A 16,720-nucleotide genomic window follows, 5' to 3' on the forward strand; every position below is an offset into this window, starting at 1 on the left:
ATGAAGAAGAAAAAAATGTGGGAGTAACCACTCCAACAACCAAATCTGTGGCTTTGCTTCTCAACTTGCATAGGTATCACATGCAAGTTTCTATTTTAGCTTCAATATCGTTGCAATTTGAATATCCTATTCACCCACTTATTCGTGCGTTATTGAATGCTTATACTAACATTATTACATTAAGTAATGCAGAATAAACACATGGGACATTCATTCCATTGATAGTTTCACATGGCCTCTTAAAGCTCTCTTAAAATGAAGTACGTAGACGAAAAATGAAACCTTCAATGGAATGCAGTGAAGACTCCCCTCTTCATAGCGAGAACGTAACTTGAAGCCCCCCATTCCTCTCATCTCCGATTTACCTGCGTAGTTTTCTCGCAATTGCACGCGGTATTGGCGCCCACGCCTCATCACTTACCCGCCAATTTTTCCGTGATAGTTTAAATCATTTCGAGAGACCGCCTGATACATTCCGTTTTGATAAGGTTTAAGTGTTCATCGAGGCGCCTGAATAGGACGACATTGATCATTCCTTTTTGTCCCCCCTTCTCTTTGCTCGGTTTTGGCCTCTGAAAGTGACTTCAATAAAAACAATTATCGATCCAGAATTTGGTCGTTAAGATGAGACAGGTGGGATTTTGGCTTAGCTACCTTGCACTGCTGCCTATGTTCAATGCATGTCCCTATTCATGATGACTCCACATCGGGATTAATATTTCAATTTTTTTCTCTCTGTAAATGCTCTTTCATTGAACATTATCAGAGCAAAAAATCGATATTTGTCAAATGAGTGCCTCCAACTTTAGTACCATGTCATTTCTCTTACGAGAAATGTAAAACAGATGGACATTTAGATGACCCAATTCAAAATCAATCATTTAGCGTCTACGTCACCATTAAGATTAAAAATAGTGTGATAAAAGAATAACATCTCAGCTCGTTTAGTTCAGTTGGGCGGTATAGATTATTTGAGATGCCTCATTGGGGTTAATACTGTTCTCTTCGAGGGCCCTATTGAATCTTTTTTTTACTCTCGGCTTCAGGCCGACTACCACGATAAGGCGATAAACATTAACTAATGTCTTCGTAACAGGCATCAATATGGAGAGTGGCAAATGTAGCTATATACCTTCCCAGAGGACTTTAGTGCCGTTGCAGGGATTTGAACCACGCACAACAAGCTACATAGTCTGGTTTGTTATAAACTAGACTACGATGATTATCAATCTCTATACTTAAGACTGATAAAATTTGCATGACTTGTACCAGCTAGTACGTCAACGGAGATTTACGAGACCTAATAAATGTCGTTATTTTGTCAACATTTTCTTTTGATAAATATTGATCCATATTTTGGAGCCTGGCAGTCGACGATGTGACGTAGTGCGAAAGACAAAGATGGCACTGCGGCAGACACAAGCCTTTGACGTGTGTTTTAAGTTTTAATCTTAAGTACAAGATACTGTATAGCCCCTTGCCCTTCAACTTTAGTTTATATTCAACTATCCTTTAATAAAATGAAAGAGTCAGGGGGGGGGGGTTATCAAAGTGCTAGATTGCAGTAAAAACAATTAGATGATAACCAATCGATACAATCGGTATGATCTAGCAGTTTTTCATTATCAATGATTAGAAACTCTAAATGACTTGGTACTTTCCCATAACAAACAAGGATGCGTGCTAAAACCGTCGTTAGTTTATGCAGTCTTATCTCGATGATGGTCTATACATGCACAAGTCTATACACAGAGTCTACAACTACGCCCAAGGGCGCAGTGGTGTCGTAGAGTTCGGGTTAGGTTTTGGTGATTAAACAAAATGGAGGTATGGCGAAAGCATCATGTTCGTTTTTTTGTTAAATCTTTACAATCTGTATTTTTGACTCAGGATTGCGTTATGCCCGGTGAACACGAGGCGTCGAATTTCCATTGCGCGATCACTGCTCTAATGACGCCTGATATAACTTAAAGTGCATACGCGATGGATCTGCACTGTCCGCTTTGCATTCACTTTGTACGATACAACTCTCGAAAGGTGCGTCAAAGGCCGCTCCAGTCGCTGACGGAGGCATACGTCAGGCAAATGACGCAACAGGTATTACATTAATGTGTATGTTGCTGAATCACTCAGGAACTGACTTCATCACTCACTATTCATATCCAGACATAATTATTTAGTCATCAAGACAGTGTGGTGTGAAAGTGGACTATCTGCTTTTGTTCACAGCCGAGACTAACCGCCAAATTTGACGCCTGCAGGTGAAGCTTATAGTGATCTTAAATCAATCCCTTGATCAAGTAGAACAATTCATGAATAACATAATAGACTGGTCGTTAGCGTCATTTTATTTGCCCTTTCTTGCACTTTTTCAGATTTATGTATAATCAAACGTCGTGTTGATTTTATGAGAGAAAGTTTGTGTTTATTGGTACGTATATGGCGCTTTATGAAAACAACAGATTCAATCGGTTATTACCTCTGGTGCCGTTCGCTCAACAAATGTATTTCGAATGTAGTAACTTTTGATGAAAGTATTATGAAAGGATAGGTAGATGAGACTGAAGTAAAGCATTCCAAACTCATTCTAGATACTATGACATTCTACGTTGATTGTTCATTTGGAATTCTTTGTTCACCGAAATGATATTCTGCACATTGCGTTGAAGAGCCGAATTGATCTTCAGAATCAAATGAATTCGTCCAAAAATTAAGCCACAAATAGGCATTTGATTGAAGACGAGGTTCTCAAAGATCACCGAAAGAATAAAAACAATGATCTCCCCGCTTTATATTCTGCACTATGTGGGAGCAGATGTCTTTTTGAAATGATTTAATCTTCCTCAAGCAATTCAATCTGTTATAGAGGTCAGCGAATACGATATTCAATTTTTTACAATATTTTCTTAGGAATCCCCATTTTTACGGCGACACCCGATCCAATTCCGCACCCTTATCTGGGTTTCCTACCCCGGTATTAGAATACTGGTCACGGTTCCTTAACTCAGGTTACGAGCCAGTCACAGCAGCCTCAGACAATCCTATCAAGAAGTGAATATTATATCAGACTGCTTCGGATAATATATCTACACCTACAGTCCCAGTCAGTCCACGAAACCGATTTCAAGCCTACCGATATCTTGGCCATTCTGTATCATTCAATTTTTGTTCGGTTTATTGTCGGGCTGGAATCGGTCTCGTCAGTGTGACTTGGGTGTAACAGGCGCAAAGGTTTGAATATCTTGACCCATTTTTTCAGAGGGTATCAATTCATTCACATAACCTCCAAAAGCATTTAAGTTGCATCTTTGAAACACCAATAATCCTTCTCATTACGTCAATTTGTTATTTCCATTTGGCCGAAGACGTTAATAAAACGCACTTTTTCAGATTATCAAGTCATTCACATAACCTCCAAAAGCATTTAAGTTGCATCTTTGAAACACTAATAATCCTTCTCATTCCGTCAAATTTTGATTCTATTCGGCCGAAGACGATTAAAAAAGGCTAGACGGATGACTGTATCTCATTACAACATTATCCTGGAATTGTAAAAGACCATCACGAATTGGTCTCAATGTTTGAGGGTAATTAGTCAAATGTCTTTTTAGGGGGAGTTGATTGACAGTATGTATTTATGCAACGTCATCGTGCCTTGCCTCCCCTGGTATATTCTTCATCAAACGGATATTTGCATCAGTCAAGATGACAAAGTAATAAATGCAGGAAATTCTATGAAGCTGACGATCAATGATGTGATTATGCCTGGATACCAGCGTTTCTAGAACCACATATACTTTGGCAGAGGTTTAATGTAAAATTTAACTTTTGAAAACGCTTGCATGAAGAAAAATGAACTTACGAATGACATATTCTAAAACATATATGAATAGAATCAAAATAACATTCTTTAATGAGAGTTACCGCAATATTACGTGATAGGGCTACTCATTATTGACACTAAAGTCGTGTATGTGTATAATCAATGACCAGCTGGATGTGGTTTACACAACTCTCCAGCCCCCCTGTTCTATGGGATAGCCAGCAATACAATTCGGCGATGACAGAGTTAAGCCATAGACTCAGATGCTTTCTGTACTAAAATATCCTGACAATAAGGCACGGAATGCATTTTGGGCACAAAGACCCTTTGATACACATGGGACGAAAAATGACACCACTTTCAACAAGCTGCATCATTTTATTTTCTGTTTGGCTTACAAAAGTTTACATTACTTTGAGACATGAAGTATAAGCACGTCTTCGATATGAGACTTTCATATATTAACATCAATATTTCATTTTTTCAGGGTATTTTGTTTCATCTTTTGAAAATGATTCTGTTATTGTAAAGAGATTATAGACTATTATCAACGTCGACTTAGATGACTTCCAGGGGTTTCCAGTGGTTACCAGTCTCGATCTTTAAAAATTCGTTTAAAATATGTTAAGTGGAATTCTAATTTGCATACTCTAATTATAGAACATGATGAGCCGTTACCACCTCCATACAATTAACAAAAGGTGATGAACTAATTTTGAGAAAATCCAAGCGGCTTGCGGGAATCAGTCATCAAAATTCGCTCATCATTATCTGCGTGACTTCTTACCCGGCTTATTTTCATCTTTTTCAATTCTTTTGTATCATGGTAACTCGTATAACGTTGCTACCCTGTTGGAGATCTGGTTCTCTTTTATTTTTGTGAAATAACTTTTGTCGAAGATGCCTGAGCTCGCCAGAGATACGTCACAGTGTTGTCAATTTGTGTGTCACTGATAATAACTTCAAAAATGTATAACTTTCATATTCTTAAGCGGATATTGGTCAAATTTTAACTTCACTAATTTGCTTCTCTCATATTCTGTTTTTATTAGAACCAACTTGATATCAGGATGGACTTCCCCTTTAAAGAATGAGATGAGATTTTTTTTGTTACACCCTACACTTACGCTACACTTTCATGATTAAACAACCGTTTGAAAAACTATCCAAACAAATTTCCTGCGTTTTCTTGATAGACATTTCATATAACATCCGTATATTGTGAGCACTTATTTCCATCGCTTTAGGTAAAATCAACATCCTTTCTTCAATTGTTTTGTTAACTTTATGAAATGAGAAATGGTCTCACTTTGACAGGTGAACATTCCAAACTCATGAACGGTTCGCTTTATGCCTCATTCATATTTTATTGCCCTTTGTGTCCGGAGGGAGATGAGCGGCGGAACTCCGAGCTTTCGTTCACTTAGTCCCCTGATGTTACTCAGATATGTCAATCACAGACTTAACATTCTCATCATTCTACGATTCTTATTCTTATCGGTCACACATGACTTATTCTCAAGATAAATATGACCTTTTAAACGGTTTGCGCACACCTTAAAGAACAAGTTGTAATCGGTACAAGTGTTTGAATTTGAAATTTAAATCGACTTTATATATGTGTCATTGACTCGTTTAAAACATTAAACATTGATAAATCATTCCTGCGTTGCCACTTAGGTACTTTATAATTATTAATAATTTTGAACTTCATTATTCATTAATGATAATTTAAAAAAACATTGACAGATAAAAGTCTCTTACTTTATTTCTTGTATTCTATTTCTGATTTGAATCTATAGTTCTTCATTTTTGTGGTGCTGATAGCTGTCTCCATTTTTTTCAATATCAAACTGTATCCTCACAATTACAGCAACTATTGATGCCAATGCAAGTAGGTTATTTAAGTGATCAGGGGGAAATGACATTTGAATGTTATTGTACAAAATATTGATAGAACGGCTGTCTGACCTTAGCAGACCTATAGAGGCGGTCCTCTAATCAATATGTTGGTCAATGGTTCGAATGGTCGGAAAATTTGTATACATATTCGCATCAATAATTGCATCGAGGGGCATTTGACAATTTATACAATTAGTTATATCGGTAAAGGTTTATAAAGATATTCAATTATTATCAGCATTGAGTAGCTCATTCCTTACAAAATGTATGAGAATGAGAATGAAATTAGCTTTTTTAATCGCTGATTCTTTATCATCAACATATTTCAAAATAATACCAACCAGGTAACCAACAAACAAAATAACTATTTGGGGATCAAAATAAATGAAGAACTGGTCTAATAGTTATTTGAATGAAGGCGTAGGATCCAGTCCGCTATCAGGAGGGGGTGGAGGGGGTGGATTAGTTGGTGGGCAGTTTTCCTTTTCATGTAGTCCCTGTGTTCTCACCCACGCTTTGGGAAGTACCATTGATGATTTTGTATGTTCAAACCTACGTCTTACAAAAAGTAATACCACTGACAAACCGAATGGCCCAAAACGGTCTTTTTTCAAAACACATTATACCCAAAATACGAGATCACGGTTCTAAAATCATGATGACGTTGCTTTAACCAATATGCCATATCGTGTTTTATTAGAGAACTGTGCATCAGCTCAAAGATACTCCGATCTTTACCGATATCATCTGGGCAACATAAGCCGGGCTACTTATACTTATACAGCTATAGAGATCGGGTTGTTAAGCGATGGACATGAATATTGAATAAGTGTTGACGATGGCAAGCACTCATCTTCTTCAGAACGTCAACTATACAGGCAATCAATGTCAGGCGGTATTCGCGGATAATCGTTTGCCTCAGGATCGAAGAGGCCGTGACATTGGTTTTCTGACGTATATCAATTCGTGGAGACTTCAGTCATCTATCTGGTCAATAGCGGTGGCTCTTTGCCAAGCAAGGAGAGGAGCGGGTTTGGGGGCAACCCCCATCTATGATATGATGAAAATGCCGGTTCTGCAGTCGGTAAATTTTCAAGTTTGTCGTTAAATGTTTGCTTGCTCACCAGGACTATTATGCAAAGTTTAAACTAGCTAAAATTCGTCAATCTGTAGTCTCTACAATAGCTGCTAGATGTTTTTCCTCGGATAACGACATTAATCATGTCAAATGCTCTCTCGGTAGAGAACTAATTAAAAAAAATCACTAGTCAACTGTACATTATTGGAAAACCTCAAAATAATTTGTATCCCTTTTTTCATTATTGATTGCTAAATTGATGGAAAGATATTACACATCAAAACTGATGCTCTTTTCCTAAAAGGTGGGGTTATCATCATGTTAAGGTCAAAATATTTTATTTCACATCGCTTGTAAATCAACACATGATTTCCTCTCATTTTTTAGGTCTTGTAAAATGGCGCTTAGAAATTGCTACACCGAACGTAAAACGGAATTTCATTGTCTCCCTTGCTATTGTGATAATGTTATCAACACGACATTGGAAGGGTGTTTCTCAATTTCGTCATGAAGTTTCATGAACATCACTCTCTGTCAAATGTACACCTTTTTAATATCATGTCACATCTCGGAGAGGGATATAATTAAGTGTTGTGAGGCAGTATCTACTCTCAAAGTTCATCCAAAGTGTCGTGCAGCTCTTGTCTTCGTTCAGGTTATTGGAATTGAACAGGTGTTAGTACAAGCAGAGGTGTGTGATTGTTTGTAATAATAAAGTTTCATACGTGCCGGTTGACATTAAACAGGGATGTATATACTATATAGCATGTCTTGTAATGTAAATATTTCCGTACGCATGCCCCTGATCAGACCTTTCATCATTTTTTGAATAAAAATATAACCTAAAAATGAATTTTTAGAACCGTATCGAATTTGGTTCATGTGGAGCATTTTTTTCTGGGCATATTAAGATATTATTTATTCTGGAGATAGTTGTCCATTCGCTGCAAATACTTAGAGACAAGTATTTATACCCTATACATTAGTGACGGTTGTATGAATATGGGTTGTTCGTGAGCCTTTGCCTTCACCCACACCCACACCCACACCCGGACAAATTTACCCTGAGAGAATTGCGTCCTTCCAGGCATGTCCGTTTAGTGTAGGAGTATAATGAAGCCGTATACTTACATGCTTCAAATACTTCGGCCTTCCTCATTTCATGGCCTTTGTAAAGATCATTCTATCTAATGTTGTTCCATCCCTTTATCTGTTAACATTCTGTCCACTAGATTACTCTAACCCTTCCATATTACTTTATTTATAGGGCGGCTATTTCTATCTTTATTATCCCAAGGTACCTTTAAAAATATTTAAAAAAAAAAAAAAAAAATTCTTGGGGGATGTAGTTCTTGTCGGTTAACTCAGATTTTTGTTGTTAATTGCTTGTTTAGAAAGCTCTTCGACAATCTATTCCAACAATAAACCGAATTCAAATTTGTCCATACAACCTGGCCTTAAACATAATGTTTTTTTTTTATAAATGTGGATTCGGGTGGACTAAAACAATTTGACCTGATAATTTTGTATTAGCCGGCCTACATCTCTTTTAATTATCTGATTGAATTAATCTTTCAACCTAACACCGAATATGAAGTCGATTATTCTTGTATTTCTTCTATGCATTTACACACAATGTATGAAATGTAACATGGGTTCTAAGTCATAAAAAGTATATATTCCTCCGCACAATACCTATACCATCTGTCATTCATCAAACACTGCAAAGTGATTATTTCAACGATAATAATAATACTTCATTTCCTTCATTGTCACGTTAGACATTTACAAAGTAAGCATGAATAGAATACGAAGGAAGTATCAGAAAGTCAATAAAATATTATTGTGAAAATTTGAAATAAATAAAAAAAACAAAAAAGTTTGAAAGGTGATGACAATTTCTGATTCGGAGAACCTAGAAAAGAAATAAGATAATGTTGCGTTATTTCAGAGTTGGATTGCTTCTCTGCTAGTTATCATGTTTAAAGAATTTTTTCTTTATTTTTTTGCTTTGTAACAGATATAGTTTACATGGCGTTAAATTAAACTAATACTTCCTCATGTTGAATTAGTAAAATTTATTTGTCGTATCATAAAAGCTTAGAAAAGTGAATTTTATAAGGAGAAGTCTAATATGACTGAATATTAAGAACCAACAGAGAGAAAATATGATGAACTATCCACAGTATTTAATGCAAGACTATTTTGATTTCCAACCTGTTGCATGGAGAAGGGTTACTAAGGAAACGGAACCCCAGCCTTCCGGCTTTTGTTACTAATTTTTTCCGGAATAACATTCCAATCAAACTAAATCCACTTCTTCCACACGTAATATCAAAACAAATTTATTCCGAACCTCCCTTTCGTAATACGAAAAGTACTATACCATGAAACTCAACCAATGACGCATCAAGAAAAGCGAATCACACACACACGCACGCGCACTCATTTACTATCTTCATAAGGCCGTGGTATAATTGGCGTCGCCTTCCTTAAGCGCCTCATTTCCCTTTTCATTGGGATATACTCCATTGGTCCGTATTTAGCTTCCATTGTAAGAGGTATAGCCAATTCATCTTTCTCTCATTCAGTTACCACGCGACGGAGGAATGTCTGACGGTTCGCAAATTTCTTCAAACATTGCGCAAAGTTAATTCAAACGCCATGTTTACTTAGGAGTAAATTACAGGCTCTCGTTATTGCCAATTTTTCCTACAATGACTAATGTAAATTTGCGTGTTCAATACAATATTTGCCCACCCATCCTTCCTACTTTAATTTGTTTCTTGTCTCTGATTATCCATTCTGTCTCATAATGTACCTTTCTAATATTTCCTTAGCTTTTGGCAATTATCGTATAACTCAATATATGTTTGCACTCGGAAGTGATAAATTCCATTAGTTGATTTTTCTTGGTAATTCGCACGTTTCTATTATTATTTTGTTGATCTGATGTATACTGGAAATGTTCTTTTCCTAGGTAATAAATTGTCTAATGACGTATCTACGAAACGGTGTGTGCTTCCTCTCCACAGTCTAAATACCCAGGATAGAAAAATCAATAGTACTTGCATTGCACTACTGTGCGCCGGGCTGTCTTCCAGGAATGGTCCGCCCCTCCATTAATTTCTAGATCCCACTGCTATATATATATTTTTCGACGGGAAATATTAAAGATAAACAAAGATGAATACCAATATCCTTATTAATTAAGTCATAATGATCGCCATCATAATATCGATGTTATAGTAGCATTCTGTTTTGAAAGTGTAATTAAAATTCATCTCGAAACTGACTTAAGCATTCACTTCCTTGGTAATGTTCATGAACGAAATCTATTGGCATAGCAACAATATCTCATTTATCAGCCTGCTTCTTTTTTTAAGATGTAGAAAGGAGAGAGAGATTGAAAAAATGTAGGGAATGATGAGGTACAAGGACAAAAGATGAGGGGATATCAAGATAGAAAGAGATAAGAAAGAGAGGGTGAAAGAGAAGTGAGAGAGAGAGAGAGAAAAAAAAAGAGAGGGAAAGAGAGAGAGAGAGAGGGAGAGAGAAAGAGAGAGAGAGAGAGAGAGAGAGAGAAAGAAGGGTTGTGCTGTTTAGATGACAAACATATTATAATTTTAGCGCTCTTGCAATAACGAAGGTTCCAAATCCACTGCATAAAAAGAAGATCCACATATTTTTTTATAAAGAAACTTGAATTTTATGTTATCGCCTGCTGTACTTCGAAATCTACTTTACACTTTGTCCACCATCCTTCAGCATTTGTAAATATGATATGATCTTAACCTGAGATTATTACTTTTAAAATATCGTTAATTCTATTGCAGACTTTCTTTATCGTTTGGATTATTTGTGTGTCGAAGGAGCAATCTCCAATTACAGGGAAGGCGCAACTGGTCAAGTAATCCAAATTAGATTATTGGTCAAGGATCGTACAACAAAAGCACTGATGGTATCTGGTTTATTATCGTTCGGTTAGAATGTCTACGACGTGATTAATATCCATTGCCACCGAATGATAATGATGGATCATGCTGACACGGCATAAACCCCTCCCTATTCATAACCTCAAGTGGTAAATGCATTCATCGTTTACTGACAGAAAATGTATTCCACATCACTTCTATATTGTTTGGTAGTTAAAGATAAACTTTAGTTTTGGCAAATACATAAATAAATTCTGACCGAATCCAACGAAACTTACACTGAATGTTCAAGATTACAAAAAAATGACATGTGCCAAAAAATTGTTGGTAAAAGATATAGAGTGGCTGACTAATGAGCATAGAAAGATAAGGAAATCCGGGTAAGTTGGCCCGACACCATGTGCTCAAATAGGAGTTGTAGTTTTCATCAAAGATGATGCCCAGCAAGTTTTTGTGCGCTTGTTTTATTTCACTGGTTCAAACAACCAATCTACTGCAGGATAGACAATCCAGAAGATATCATAATTTTTTTTCTCAAACAACGATTCCCATACCAGAGCTCAAGATTAGCTTTAAGCTAAATCCTTACTCACACCGCTAAACCGACTCCACACCTCCCTATAACCCCCCCCCCCCCACAAAAAAAAAACAAAAAAAACAAAAAAACAAAAACGATCTAGTATTGCCGAAATTTAATTTATTTTGTTCCAAGAAAAAAAATGAAAATATAAACATTTATTTCTATCTGCAAGAACATCATTTTCATTATGCACCCTCTCAAGACCAGTTTACACTCTTCCACTCTGACGAAAGTACAAGCTTTCATTTTTAGAAAAACAATACATTTAATCCCCGGTATGATAGCAGAATAGCAAGAAAAAAAAACACCCTTATTAAGTAAAACAAAAATCATCAATTTCTTATCCAATTATAAGCATCGTGAAAAATAACACACCAGAACTCTCATGGTAAATCCTTTGAAACTTTATGGCACAAGAGAAAGGAAAAATGTGAAACTAAGGGAATTGTTTCACAGGTCTCTTTAATTTTTTTTTTAACTCTTGGTATTGAGTTGGAATAAAAGATACCAGTACTCACGCATAGGTCCAAATATCCTGTTATACCGCTGTGCTTCTGAAAAACCAACGTTGCAGGCTGCAAGAATTGTGAGGACAACAAGACACCATGACCACAAGCTCGTCAAGTTCGGCCTTTTGCCTGTCAGCATCGCTTTCGACGTCGTCATGATGTCCAGTGGATATAACTCTTAGTTTCCTTTCTTCCAAAAGGTGGCAAGCGATAGTTTGCTTCGACGAAGTATTCAACTAGAGCTAGAAGTAGCTCTTGCGTTGAGGGTTCGTTGCTTTATTTTATAGCGTATCGAGTTTCACGAAAAGAATAGAAAAATGTAACTGCAGAAAGCAGGATTAATGCAATCGAAAAAGATCTTCCTAAAATACCTTAAATGAACTCTAAGTCAGTCATGCGCGTGTTTTTTTCGATGTTCGTTTGCAAGATTTTGTCTTTCCTCTTCTTTGTTTAATCAAACGCACACTTTCCACCAAAAATCTCGCCTTTTATCAGCGATGTGTTGCGAGCCGCCGGTATTTATAGTGGACGTGGCCTGACGACAAATCGAACGTAAGAACGTGAGTGACTTTATGAAGAGGTTAACAACTAGAGTTGGCGCGGTGGCGTCACGCCCAACCTATGCAACGCGGAAGCGTGCACACTAACGCGCATACACACTCACCCATAACAATGACAGCAGAAATTAAATAGATAATGCCTTTCAAACTGATTTGTGGCTGTTATGACGTCTATCACAGAATAGACATCAGATATTTTTAAACATCATACGTCGGGTAGAGAGATGCCATCATAAACGGCGAAACCTTTTGACATTTTATTGAGAGGTCGGAAGATGGGATGGAAGACATTCATAATTATGAACTCAGGCCGACAAAGGCTTTTTGCAGGAAACAAAATAATATGATGCAAAATGTACGATAAAATCAATTTGATTTTTATCTATTCACACCTATTATTGTGTAGTCACCTGATTCAAATTACTGATACGGAAATCCTAAATGTAAGATATTTTGTTACATGATAATGTCCTTAAACAAATTTTTTTTAAAATAGTGTGTTAGGCTCCCTGCATTTCAAATTATTAAGCTATGATTATTCATTTACAAATTTTTGAATGAATGTTATCGAGATCATCATTAAATTTGCGTTTTTAACCGATAAAACGAGCGGAAATTTGAGCCGTTGAGACACAGCTACTGGATTTTTGTAACTAAGTCTAGCGGATTATGATGTGCTGAAGTTCTGTCATTTCTATTTTCTCAAAATATGTCACCTATCAAACCTCACACTATTTGTTTCAATCACGTGTAGGGCAATGTGTTCTTCAATGTCTTCCGTTTCATAATAATATATGGTATATTTCTTTAAAGGATTTGGGTATCTTTGACTCAGATTCTTAAAAAAAATTCTGGATTTAGCTCATGCTGCAATCATAATTATAAACCTTTAGGTCAGTCAGGAACAAGCCGATCGCCTGTCTGATTATCAAGATAGTTATGATTGGAATTAGAAATTTCAAAAACTGTATTTCCTATGATTTTTATAACACTTCAGTCTATTGGGAAAAATGAGAATGGTAAAACCGGTCACTCAATGATTTTTACATTTTTGAAGCACAATTCGTTTAGGGCTTGAATATAACACCATATCACAGACACTGATAACACGTAGGGCCTTGCATCTCAGATTTGTAAAACTGGAAACATGTTCAACAATACCTTTAAGTGATTTTAAATGGTTTCTGAGCTTAAATATTTACGGTTTGTGGCATATTTGATTAGAATCCTCTTTCTTCCAATCTATTTTTTTTTAATATACGATTTAACAAGGACACAGTCTCTGATTAAGGCTTGTGAGAGAATTACAGTGTTAATCTTCGTAATGATGCTTATACTTCAATGTCTTCCTTAACGCATGCTATAGCACGCGCACGCACCCGGCGATTTGTTTATGTTTTATTTCTTTGCTTTCGAAAGATTTCAAAATTCATCAGTTTGTGTTACATGTCTTCTTAGCAATTTGTTTGATGACACACTAAGAGTGAAACAAACAAAAAAAGATGAAAAACAAATATATAATCATTTCCAGTTTGACCATAATTATGAGCTGTAACTCTGAGAAAAATTCGATGGTATGCCGAAAACAATATCCGAAGGTTCTTTACCCCTTCTAATTAGTGTCATTAACCAAAACAGATCCACTCATTTGATTCACCATTACTAATGAGTGGACCTGTTTTGGTTAATGGTGTATCCGATGACTGGATGCGAGCAATGATGTCATGAAAATCATTAACACCATCTACTCTCAATGGCATAATAGCAATCAAATCATTTTATTCCACTCTCAGAGGCGAAGATTGGGAATTCTACTCGAGTTTTTATTTTGTCATCGGAAGTGTTTTGTTTTTAAAGAGATGATGTAAACTGGCAGTGATGATAGCACGCTTTAATGGATTTGATAGTGCGTTTATCGTTTCGCTTACCACAATTAGCAATAAAAGCTTAGTGGTACTTTTTCAAGGTAAACCATACTTAAATATTGGATAGTTGAGTAATCCATGTCGATGCTGCGATTAATTTCGATTAGCGAGATGATGAGTATCAAATTGAGACATTCTGTTGCCATGGCTCAAACGGATTTCGATGATAAGCTTTCTCAACTTCTACAATCGTGCGAATTAATGCTTATGGCATTCCACTCTTTATAAAATCTGATAAAAAAAGGTTTGGAGGTTAGATCCTAGTTGATAAGGTTTCCGTTTTTACAACATGCTGTTTTTGTTCACTTCAAATGTTTGTTGATACGCTTGTATCCATGCATTATGGCTAATAAATGGAGAGATGACATTCAACAGCAGCCAAAAATACATTTTAGGATAAACTCAAAATAATCTCAGTCTTGCAAATTAAGAATGCATGAAATATAGAACCAGCGTGATAGTATTAGTACAAATGAACTGTAGACTAAATTCCAAATATCAAAACCAGAAGAGACTCCAAGAGAGACACAATCGATAACAGAATGCTGACGAAAAGTAGTGCGCCGTACAGTGATAGATCAAGTAGGGGAAATTCGAAGTCTGAATACCGTTTATGAATATCCTTACATAATTCCTTTAAACCCAAGTCTAAGTTTTGAAGCCAAAATGCAACCCAAGCTCTAAACTTATTTTCTTGAATGAAATAATCTCTTGAAAATATAGACGACTTAATGCAATAGTCTGAATATCACACCCAAAATAGGCATATATCATGAAGATATACAATCACTATGTATAAAATGTACGGAGAAATAAGGGAAAGTGAGACAATTTGATAATTTAAAGTAATTATACTTGATGAAGTTATAAGCATTAGGTCGATTTCAATTTTTCTTTTGGGTTTCTACATTTCAATAACTTGCTACAATCAAGGCTAAACTCCTACACTTGCTTTAACTTTCCAAAACACTTCAACCTGGAGAGGCCGTGATGGGCCCGTTCTAAACCAGGCATCCGAAATTAAAAAAACAGTTTTTGTTAATGTCCTAACTTAACAAATAAAACTGATATATGGTACATACTGGAAAACCATCTACCATCATACTTTTTCAAATACAAAATAGAATAGTTTAAAAAAAAGATCGAACCTTGCAAGAATTTTGGAATAGAGATGTTTCAGTGTGTGAATGTCATTCAAATATTACAATCTCGGGAAATATAAGAAAAGTGTTTTTCTGACTAAATTTTTTAAACCTAATGATTATACGAAGAATCTATTGCTTGATGGGTGCCTTGTCTGTTCCAGACGTTGGCGATCAAGGCTTTCCATCTACCTCTATATCTCTGGTTCTATAATGCGACGTTACTTCTGTTACCAGTCAGCCCAATGAACCTAAACTTGTATTGGATGCACTGGCTCCCTCTGCTTCTCTTTTCCTCATTTTTGTCCTGTGTGCATCCTATATGTGCCTTCTCTTCTCATAATATGCCCAACAAACTGGAGATCTCTTTTCCTTACGATGTTAAGGAGGGATATATATCGACACATGCCTTATTGACCACTTCTTTATTTGATATTCTGTCAGTCCAAGGTATCTTAAACACTCATCTGAAGAAACACGTTTCTACTGCTTGAATTATATTTATACATAGAAGTGTGTGCATGGATGCGTGTGCGTGTATGTGTGCATGCGGTGCGTGTGTGCGTGTGTGTGCGTGTGCGTGTGTGTGTGTGTGTGTTGATTAATGCACGTATTGAAGGTGTTCGACTTCGACAGGCTTTGGACATATGCATTTTATGCAAACTATCTTGTTTTATTTCCAAATTTGTCGGGGTCTTCCTCAGAATCGACAATGCTTGTGGGTGATCAGAATATTTACAATATTTACAATAATATATTCTAATATATATATATATATATATATACAAACAGGAATGATAAAGAACCATCAAAGAGTCATCCCAATAATTGTTACTTGAAATTTCTAAAATTTGGGGGGTGAAATGTAATCCGAGAAATTAAGAACATTTAAAATTAGATATCTCCGTTTCGTACATGCTAACGTATGCCAATTTCCATTTCTTTTACCCAAACTGAAAAATCATTCGATATGGCGATTGAGATATGTACACTTTGTAAAGGTTATAGAGCAAATTCCATCAATTATTTGTGGGGATGTAGTCGGTAGGCTCGAAATTTTGTGAAGATGCGTTTTTTCTTACGGAAAAATGTCCTTTTTCTAGAGGCGTTGCCTTAATGCGTTTCCTGACGAGAAAAATAAATCGCATCATTCTCCAATAATAAACGGTTTATATTTGTGTTTTTTTCGTAATGAAGTTAACCACATTCGATTCAAAATTACTCCCACAAGAATGGACTTATACACGTTCGTAGTGTTCACTTACA

At 36.1% G+C, this 16,720-nt stretch overlaps 1 protein-coding gene across 1 annotated transcript in view; it reads right to left on the reverse strand.

Annotated features, from left to right (window-relative positions):
- LOC115919535 overlaps positions 1–12,377 on the reverse strand; it is a 44,232-nt gene extending 31,855 nt beyond the window's left edge. Inside the window, exon 1 of the mRNA XM_030973609.1 lies at positions 11,837–12,377. Coding sequence (XP_030829469.1) covers positions 11,837–11,984 — 148 coding nt within the window. The 5' untranslated portion in view covers positions 11,985–12,377. The remainder of the gene's footprint in view (positions 1–11,836) is intronic.
- Positions 12,378–16,720: the final 4,343 nt, after the last annotated feature.

The sequence above is a fragment of the Strongylocentrotus purpuratus genome, unplaced genomic scaffold (assembly GCF_000002235.5).
Source record: "Strongylocentrotus purpuratus isolate Spur 01 unplaced genomic scaffold, Spur_5.0 spur5_scaffold_6, whole genome shotgun sequence".
NCBI classification, from domain to species: Eukaryota; Metazoa; Echinodermata; class Echinoidea; order Camarodonta; family Strongylocentrotidae; genus Strongylocentrotus; species Strongylocentrotus purpuratus.